This window comes from Pteropus alecto, unplaced genomic scaffold (assembly GCF_000325575.1).
Source record: "Pteropus alecto unplaced genomic scaffold, ASM32557v1 scaffold94, whole genome shotgun sequence".
Lineage (NCBI taxonomy): Eukaryota > Metazoa > Chordata > Mammalia > Chiroptera > Pteropodidae > Pteropus > Pteropus alecto.
Window position 1 is genome coordinate 936,470 of NW_006437736.1, and position 10,559 is coordinate 947,028.

The window sequence follows — 10,559 nt, forward strand, 5'->3', positions numbered from 1 at the left end:
TGCCCGTTGGGTAAGTGAAACCAAAGCGCTAGAGAAGAAGCTTTATCAGATGTAATTACAAAACAATTAAATAAGAAGGAAAAGTCCATCTGCCATCTCACATTAACCCTACAAAATGTGATTTGACTTGTTGCTCCTCCTCCTTCCCCTCCCCCCTTTTATTTTCGATGCTGTTGAGTAATGCCGCCTGGACTCTGGATGTACATTGTTTTGTAGCAGTCTGAGCTGTTTGATACTGACGTCATGGTGATTTTTCCCCCCTTGCACATCTTACTCAGAGTTACTGAACTCCGGTTTGGCTGGTTTTATTAATGCACTTCCTGCCCCCTACTTCCTCTCCTACTTTTCCTCTTTTCCAAACCTGTTTAGAGCTATGACTGTTATTCCTTTGACCTTGACAGCTCTCCTTCCCGCCCATGACACCTTTCCTGACTTTCTCTTTTCTTTTCCCCCACCTTTTTGTCCTCTTTACCCAAGTTCTGTACCTGTCCTTTTCCCTCTTCCTTTCCTGCCCTTTCTCTCAGTTATATGCAGCTCTTGGTCTCTTTTTGCTGACTGGTGGTTTCTGATTGGTTCTGGCCATTTTTCTTTTAAGTGCTTGGGTGCATTCTGCTCTGGCAGCCAGTGTCAGCTCTTGCCCATTCTAATCCTTGTCTGTGAGAGCCTTGCCCTTTATTTTCTCCCTTCTTTCCAAAGTCGATTGTTTTTTTTTTCTTTATTTGTGTGTGTGTGTTTTTAACTGCATGCTCTCAGTCTCATCATTGTTGTATTCCATTCTTTCTTTTTAAATGTGAAATGTTTGTATTATTTGGTGGGTCAAACTAGAGTAAATGGAGTTTCAAGCTCTTTTCTTCATGTGGTCATATTATCACTATACAAATCCTAAAAGATATTAAGGCATGTTTTAGTTCCAGTTCTACCTAAAATTGGTCTTTTTATAACACAATTTATCAGTCTACAAATTTAACATAATGTAAATCCCCAGAGGCAAAGTAAGATATATATTCGAATGTTTTATAATTTCTTTTTAAAACTGGCCTGTTCTTTGACCTCACAATACTGTATAATCAAGTTCTATGGTGAGGCTTCACCTCCATGCAAGAGCTCTGAGGCTGGTTCTGACACGGGCCGCAGTATCCTGACCTCTGCGCCCCGTTCATCTTTTCTTCATCAACACCGTCTTTGTAATACCTGCTTAGCACCGAGAATGCTTTATGTTATGCCATTCACAATAAGAGTAGAGAATACCATAAACAAAAGAAACCTAAGCTTTATTTTTTTAATTAAGTGCCTCATTTAAAAGCCTTCTGAAAACTTTATTCATAAGTAGGTAGACCACAGAGTCTAGAAAATTCTGAAAACCTGTCAACATGGTAATCTAAGTCCCTATATGTGTTGACTAACTTCAAACAGTAAAATCTTATATAAACATCCCAAAAATGCTGAACATGAGAATAAAGAGAAATCCTCAGATTCATTTTCTTCCTGCAGATTCATTTTCTGACCCATGTGGGAAGCCTCTGTTTTATTAATGAACTTCAGAGTTCATATGCAAACAGAATTGTTTTCAATTTGTTTTGTCCCCATATTTTCCTTAATGCAGAGACTTCTCTGTTTAAGAGCTTTCCAAAGAACTAGCAAATGTAATTTGTCTCTGGATACACGGGGCGGTAAAGTCGCCCTGGTTTCCCATTTGGAGACTAAGAAACTGCATTTTACTCTTGTTAGCCTCATTGAATAATAAATACTTTAATTAAAGTACTATATATTAATATTTTATATTGCTATATTATTTAAATCAGTGGTCTCATTGTAAACTGAGTACTGTGTTACTGGATGAGCAACTCCATGTTCCTTAATGTGGTCTGCTTCCTCCCTCCCCCTCTTCCTATTTTTAGGTGAATAATGCTACAGCACGTGTAATGACCAATAAGAAGATGGTCACACCATATGCAAATGGTAAGAGCACAAGTCATTTTCAGAGTGATGTCAAAGAGTCTTGATTTCAGTCTCAAAGTAGTTTGTTTCATTGACATTGAAGTATTTTCTTTACCTAGAAGGGTATTTTATTTTCAGAAATTAACTTTTTTCTTAGAATGAAGCTAAGGTTTTTAGTTATTAAGGTGTTACGGTCGCAGTAAAGATCATCTTGTATAGTGGGAACATGTCATTTGAGGTAGAACCCACCAGAGCATAGAGCACCCCCTTTATAGCTGCCATAGTTCTTTGTAACATATTAGGCTTGTCGGTAACTCCCCGGATGCCCGGGAGCTCTCCCTTTTACTACTGATTTCTACTCATCTGAGCGTGAGTGGAATGACTCTTGACCCTTTGTTCCCCTTTTTTCTAGCGGTAACAGCCGTGAGTTCTGTGCACGTGCGTGTGTGTTCTATTTTCTGTTCCATGACTACATGTTAATATAGTGAGTTTTATAAATGTTTTTCATTGAGAAGGAAATTTTCTGTGACTATTTTATCTAACGAACACTGCCACTTTTACATCAGTCGTCAAATTTAATCTAGACTCATGAGATGGGATGTAATTTTAATCTTTGGCATAATAGTGGTTTTGCATATTGTGTTTTTTTAGGACCATCTTGGTGGGACCATCTTGGTCCTGAAGGGTTGGGGGCCTGAGGCCTCCAGCTCTACTTTGGTCTGAGCAACTCCTCATTCTCTGTTGTATATTTTAGAGTCCTACGTAAGATTTATCTAGAATAAAAGGGAAATTTTCTTTTTTTATTGCTTCGTTAAAGTTTGAACCTACTGCTAGAGTATGACAGCACATGCTGGCAATGTCTTAAATAGAAGTGTAGTAGTATTGAGTCTTATGAAGTCTTCAGCAAACATGTAATGTCGCCTTTCAAACAGATGATACAAAATAGCATGATCTGCATTTTCCCCGCTCATTTCGGTGGTGTGTCATGTGATACCACCACTCTCACGTTACCTCTTGTTTTCTTCTTTTCACGATCACAAAAACAGAGGTGTCTACAGTTTTGATAAAAAAAACAGTGGAAACAGAAAAGGAGGACGAGGCAAAGTATGTCAGATTTCCTTTAGAGCCGGGGAGAAGGTGTGGCAGAAAGAGCCGCTGACTGGAATTCAGGGGACAGACGTTCTACTTCCAGACTTGACTCTGCATTTTACTCTGCGACACTGGGCCCGTTTCCTAACCAAGCTGATTCTGTTTTCATCGCTATAAATTAGCAGTCACAGAATTTTAGCACCAGAAGTCTCTTTAAAAGTCATCAAAACCCAACCCTCTTAGCTAATAATTATTTTGGAAATGAAGCCCTGAGCGATATTGTATTTACTCTTTATCCAGAGGTGATACCTGTCTTATAGCTCTCTTTGGGTTTTTGTGAAGGTCAAAGTGACATAAGCAACTGTGAAAATATATTGTAAATTGTACAAAACTAAACATTTTCAGAATATTGACAGCACATAGTTGTGTGCTGTTATAAGGTGCATTCACTGTGTGCATTTTAAAGGGAGTGCTTAAGTAGTACTCCCATTGGTAGGAAGGAAAAGGTCATATTTGAATATTATTCTAAAACAATACTTAAGCCTGATGGAGCCAGACCTACACCTGCAGTGTTAGAGGTTCTGACGGAGTGTGCTAGGTGCCTTTCTGGTGAATTCTCAGTCAGCCTTTTGGTTTTCGTTGGTTGGAGTCACTTGATTTGTCTGACATTGCAGAACATTTGTGCTTTTACAACTCCAGTAGGATATAAACCCAGATTTTGCCAAATTTTTTGTAGAATAATGAAGAGGCATTGTGAGCACATTAAAATAATGAATGGGGATTGGATTGACTCATAATGAATGGGTTTTCTCTTGAATAATGTCTTTGCTTGTAACCATTTAAACCTGGTAATTGACCTTTTCTTCTGTCCATTCATATCTTTATAGAGCAGCAGTGGCACAGTGTTAGGCCCTTAAGCTAATATAAAAGAAGTAAACCAAACAGCCAGTCTTAGGAAAAATAATAGGGCATGTTTGCTTATGAATAAAATTCAGTAAATATTTATTAATGTTTTATATGTAATTCTACTCTTTAATGATTGGTAGGCAGTAGTACATTTTTTTCTAACACTCGTCATAGTCCTATAAATATAAAAACAGGAATGAAGAAATACATATGACACCAAAGCTAATGTTTGGAAATACTTAAATGTGTAAGCTGATGTTCGACAGCAGTCTAGTATCCTTTAGCTAAAAGGTCTGATTAACTTAAATGTGTTCATCACACACCAAAATCTCAGAAGACACGCACTGAAGTTGGGAATGTACCTTGAGTTTTATTGTGGCATGTCTCTCCTTGTTGAGTCGATTAACTCCAGTGAAACCCCAATGAAAGGAGATTTCGGCTTACCCCAGATACCGTCAGCATGGTATAATTGAACATGAGTGCAAAGATCTAGGTCCAGTTTGAATTCACTCGAAGGAGGCCTGTATAAAACAACTAGAGCGGTAAACAGTGTTACGGTGATATAGAAGAAAGTACATCACAGTGTGGTATAGAACGACATAAACTGCATTCTGCCTTTTTCCTTTTCCTAAACAAAGACTAGGACATTAAGCAGTTCTATGAAAGACACTATACCAAACCCCAGGATTTATTTCTATTTCTTTTTCTTTTTCTCATTCCCTTTCCATCTTCCTCCCTCCCTCCCAATTTTTTTTCTCTGTCTCCCCTTTTCCCCTACCCTCCCTACCAACCCCTCATTATCCCTTGACTGTGCTTGTCCTGCTTACAGATAATCAGGTCTGGAAATGTCATCACCATCTCATATAAACCCCACCTGGGATTCTAAGGAAAAGTTGGTGATAAACAAAAATAAACCCAGAGTTGCCAGCTTGAACATTGCTCCTTTTCCCTGTATTCTTCGCCTAGTCTTAAATGCTCACTGTCCTCTCTTCCATTTCAGGTTGGAAATTAAGCCCAGTAGTTGGAGCTGTATATGGCCCTGAGTTATATGCAGGTAGTATTTAAGTTAATTTTTCCATGTGTGCTAATTAATTGTAACAACATCTGTTATTTGTCAACTTACTATCCCTTTGTAATCTTTTGGCATTTTTTAATTTTTTTAATGCAATCAGCATCCAGCTTTCAAGCAGACGTGTCCCTAGGCAATGACGCGGCAGTGCCCCTGTCGGGAAGAGGGGGCATTAACACTTACATTCCTTTAATCAGTAAGTAGCCTATGTTGGCCTGCCATGGAGTCTGACTGTAGTGAGGGAGCAGTGATGTGCTAGTGTTTTTCTTTGAAGCATAATCCACAACTGAAAAGGAGGCATTGTTGAGAGAGAGAAATGATGTCACAATGCCTTGTCCTGCTCAGCCAGTGCTAAACTCTTTCTGACCAAATGTGAAGATTGCCACAAAGCATGAACAGTTGGGAAAAGCAGAGGGTGGTGAGGGCATGTAAAGAACATTTTAATCTGTACTTGATAATAAAGAAAACAAAAGAAGTACGTATTTGCAAAATGTATTATATGTGTTCTCAGCAAGGCAGCTTTGGGCCCTCAGGTAGAGAGTATCATTTTAAAAGCACCTCCAGTATTATTGATTATTCTCAGCTCTGTCGCTATCTCTAAAGTCATTTTGACCTGAGCCATTTTGTTCTAGCAAAAGGTATAATTAAATAGAATCCAGTGGACACGGAATCAGTGTCTGCGTGCCTTCCAGAGAATAGCACGCATAAAATGCACCCTTAAACGGTGTCTGCCTCTTTGCTGATACAGGGCCACTTTACATTTCTCGATTCAAACATTTTAGATAAAGGAATTAAGTTGACTAACGAGATGAAATGTCTAAAGACTATTTCGTGCCTTAGAGTTTGGCACCATGTAAAAATAAAAGAATATTCTTATAAAGAATAATTATTATAAGCACATAATAATGTTTGGAAACAAGATTAATAGTTAGCCTGTTAAAGAGTTTATATCAATTGATTTAAACTGCCAGCAGAAATTAAAAGTCTCGTCTCTTATTATGGCAATAGTTCTCAGAGCGTCTTGATCTGCTTCTCAGCAGCTTACATTGTAATGCCAAAATTGGGAAGGAGCAGAGAAAACTCACTCCAGATTTCTGATGAACAAGGCATGGAACCATTAATTGTTGCATATCGAGTCTCTTCATTTCAGAAAAAATGTGAACATACCTTTTAAGTTTTCTATAGTTAGTTCAGAGCAAGTTATGATTGTATACCTGCTATTGAATGTAAGTTGACATTTCTGTCATATTTTGGGTCTCCCTTTAGTTCCTGGCTTTCCTTACCCAACTGCAGCCACCACGGCGGCCGCTTTCAGAGGAGCCCATCTGAGGGGCAGAGGGCGGACGGTGTATGGTGCAGTCCGCGCGGTACCTCCAACAGCCATTCCCGCCTATCCAGGGTAAGCGTTAGATTCCAAAATAAGCAGTTGGACAAGAAGATACCATGGCGCTCATAACTTCTGGGACATTGCCGTGCCACATAGCAGAGATTCTATGAATATTTGCAAATTAACGGATTAGGTGGCAAGAAAAGAACCAAAATACACCATCGTCAGAATGTAACAGATATCAATATATTATATAAATCTTCATTTTGGCCACCTTAAGCCCTCACGATAGTGGCTTGAGACAGTAGCCAGACCGTCTTGTGTTTACTAGCAGTGTGTTGGCATGGAGTTCACTCAGCATCGCACGAGTATGGATTAACACTACTGCAGAGAACCAAAATAGGAACTCAAGATTGTAGTACAAGTCTGCATCTGCTGTGTTCACCCCTCATCACCACCCTGGGTTGGGGCTGAGGCTACCACGTCTGCCCTCTCTTTCGGTTTCACTGCCTGGGTGGTGAGCAGCAGAGCTAGTTACCCACAATGGATTTGCTTTCTTTGTAGGAAACGGATTAAAAGAGGTTAATTCAAAGATGAACCAAGTCCAATTGAATCAAGGGAGAAAGGGAGAAGTAGGAAGAATTAAACTACAGTTGGCTTCTGAATGATGGTAAAACAACCGATGTAGCTGAGCATCCCTCACCCTTTGATTTTTGTATGGAGGGTGTCTCATGCAGTGGAATGATTCCATAGCAACAAATAAATCCTTTGTTATTGAATGGGGGAGAAGGAGTGAAGACGGCAGGTTTTGTTTTTAGTTGTTTCTCAGTGTCAGCCTTAAAAAGTACATTATTATAGTGGACTTTTTATAAGTTAGTTGTATCAAGGACTTTCCTTCTTCAAAGATGTGATATTTGTGTTCTTCATCTTTTCTCTCCCTATGACAGGTTTTTTTTTTTCCTTATTCTTACTGAGGAATAAGCATAGTGGCAGGGAAGCCTATTCATTGCTATAGTTAAACTACAAAGTGAAAGAGCCTCCTTTGTAGATCCTTTTTGGACAGCAGAATTGGCTTTAAGGTGTGCTGATTTAGCGTTCATTCATGGGCCAAATGGACATGCCATTAGAGGTCCTCCATTGCACAGATTTGAAGCATTTTTATTAGACGGATTGAAATGGGCAGGCTCCAAAAGCCACTGGAAGGGAACTGCTTTAGAAATAAACCTTTGTTTGCAGTTATAGGTGATTAAATCCCATGCATTCCATCATCTTCATCTTCTGCCATTACTTACTTTTAATTTTATCCTTTTTTCTCTCAACTTGCCTTTGACCTTCAACCTCTGACATCTCTTTTTAAAAAAGTAAAGATGCAGTATTGTTTCATCAAGAAATAATTCAAGTAAAACATAAAAACAAACCTTTTGGCAGTTCTGCACACTAGGAAAATTGTTCATGAAGCGTCTTTCATTTCAATCCAAGAGAGTTTACCGTCACATTTGCAAAGAGATACTGCTCCCCAGAAACGTGGGACTTCTTTATTTTGTAATATTCCTGAGTTACTTTATAAAGCGGTTGAATTCATTCCTATTCAGTGTAGGTCATTTCAGGATATTGGCCAAACTTGAGAACCCATTCTCTAGCAAGTCTGCGTCAGGTACATATTTGCTCAAAGATATTTTATCTTTATGTCTTAGTCACATCAATTTCTATGCATTACATTGAACACTAATTTCCCATGTTGTCTTTTTTATTAACTAAATCACCCGTTTACGTGGAAGATGGCAAGGAATAAGTCCAGTATTTTATGGGGAATGGCCTAAAATTGCTTCTCAGCTTAGTAAACTAATTTCATCATTAATCGTTGTGTTCTAGCCCCCTGTGGCATTCGATACAGGGAATATTGGAATTCTTCTAGAATTTAGGTGAATATTCCCAGTGAGTGATGCAACGTAGGTAAAATTTATTCGTGTTTTTAATGCCACCACGCTTCTCGATAGAAGAATTGTTTTTAACCTTTGTCTCTTTCCCCTTACTGAAATTGTTGAAGGTAACTAATCACCACTTGGCTTTGCATTTTATCAGCCTTCTCATTATGAGCAAGTCTCTGTTTTACAAAAATGCAGTTGAGCAGCCGATTACTTTCTAATATCATTCTTTAACTGCAGTTGGAGACTATGAAAAACTAAGGGAACATCACAGATGAGTTTCATTTGCCTGCTGTGTAATACAAAAGCACAGCGTATTTGGGGCATTGCAAAATGTGACCATACTATCCTGTAAACAACAAAATGTCGTTGGAAGTAGAATTCAGAAACTTTTCTGCTACCTAAAAGAAATAAGTGATTTCATATTCAAGTTAAAAATATGACTTGATGACCTCACTCGCTAGCTTATTTATTGTAACAGAGAAGCCAGTGGTGAAAATTTCCAGCTTGTTTAGTTGAACAAACAATAAATAGATCTTCTAATGTAAAACAGCCAAATCTCGATTTAACAAATATGAAGAAGAAAGTCTTATCTTTTTTTCTCTACCCCTATTCTATGTCTCTTGGTCCCAAAGTAATGTTTTGGGGAAATTATATGCACAAAACACCTCAAAAGGTTTGACATCTATATTTTAGTTATAATAGTTTAGTATTGCTCAGGATTAAAACAAGTCGTGTATTTTGTTTGATACAAATTAATTTTCGAAAATTAATTTGTATCAAACAAAATACATTAAACCCTTCTATTCCTAATCAGCTACGTTCCCAGTTTTATTCTTTTAGATAAAACAGGTCATGCCCAGAATTTCAGTTAACAACTGTATTTTTTAGAATTCCATGAATTATTGTTATGGTCAAAAAAGAACCCTTAAAATCTTCCAGTTACTCCTTCCCACTCTGGATTATATTGTTACTATCTGGGATCCCCACTGCACCTTTCAATTCTTGGACCTTGGACCAATCACCTTAACCTTTAGCTCATTATCTCTGCTTGTGAAAGCAATGCATTGTGGGTATTTTTGGTTGTGTTTTTTTTTTAATTACATTTCTCTGTTTACTTTGGTCAGAATTGATTGACTTGTTTTTCTGAGGTGTTGCATTGGTTCTTAAAATGCTGAATAATAATACTTTGCATGCTTGTGTGATCAGCCAAATCTTATCGCATGTCTAATGTGCAGGATAAAAAGCAGGTGATGTATGGATATCAGAAAAAAATTTACATATTACTATAAAACTAATAGAAAATACTAAACATAATTTTGAAACAGACTTTTGCCTACGTCCTGCCCTAATGGAATTTTTTGGGTTCATTTTCTTTTCATGTTAAACCCCTCTCCATATGCCAGCCCTCCCCCCGGCCCCCACACACACATATACATGTACACATATACACATATACATACACACATACACACACACATACCTTTTGAAGCTCTTTAAAGAAAAACTTCCTTCTAGGTCAAGCTTATTTTTAAAAATACTCCAGGTTTGAAAAGTTGGTGTTTCCAATCCAGCAGATTTTCGGTAGCTGTATTGGGCCCTCTGGGAATGCTGTTTATTGTTTTAATCTTAATTACCAGCCATGCAGGTTGTTCATTCCAGGTGTGCATTCCTTCCCCTCCTCGCATGTCCCGGAGCTGCCTAACGAGTGTGCACCTTCACATTTTCCTCACTGACTTGCCGTGGCCCCGAGCCCAGGTCATGTATTCATACATCACCTGCCTGTGTAGAGCGCATGTGCATGCTGCCGTCCTCAATAACCGGAATGTGTTTCTGTTCTTTTGTTTTTTGTTTTTGTTTTTGTGTGGATTTTCTGCAGTGTGGTTTACCAGGACGGATTTTACGGTGCTGACCTCTATGTAAGTACACACACTGGGGCCTTCTTGACCCCATCCCCTGACAAGCCAGCCTTTTTTTTTCTGTTTCTTTGGTTTGGTTTGGTTTTTTAAAATATAATTTATTTAATTTTTGTTTTCTTTTTCCTTGTGGATATATATATATATATTTATATATTTAAGAATGCAAGCATGCTTCTCTGCCACTGCGCTTGCCCCTGGGTGCAAAAACTAAGCCTTTGGGTTTCCTGATCATTGCTAGAGTCAGTTTACTGGACATATTCTTTTCCCTTCCCTATACCTACAGATGCTCTGTGGATCACTAATATATTTTTGAGATGATCAGCAGGTTTAAAATCTTTTATTACTGTCGTATCATATGCATACATAAATGGCAGGATAGCTTAGCC

At 38.3% G+C, this 10,559-nt stretch overlaps 1 protein-coding gene across 16 annotated transcripts in view; it reads left to right on the top strand.

Annotated features, from left to right (window-relative positions):
- Positions 1–10,559, top strand: part of RBFOX2 (RNA binding fox-1 homolog 2) — a 164,185-nt gene that overhangs the window by 136,580 nt on the left and 17,046 nt on the right. For 7 of the 16 annotated variants that reach the window (XM_025048801.1, XM_025048799.1, XM_025048798.1 and 4 more), the window contains exons 6-9: positions 1,899–1,959; positions 4,934–4,987; positions 5,106–5,198; positions 6,257–6,401. In XM_025048801.1, coding sequence (XP_024904569.1) covers positions 1,899–1,959; positions 4,934–4,987; positions 5,106–5,198; positions 6,257–6,401 — 353 coding nt within the window. Of the gene's footprint in view, positions 1–1,898; positions 1,960–4,933; positions 4,988–5,105; positions 5,199–6,256; positions 6,402–6,893; positions 6,931–10,133; positions 10,174–10,559 lie in introns of those variants that run through there. The other 9 variants (XM_006914491.3, XM_025048794.1, XM_025048795.1 and 6 more) reach the window with 4 other exon arrangements.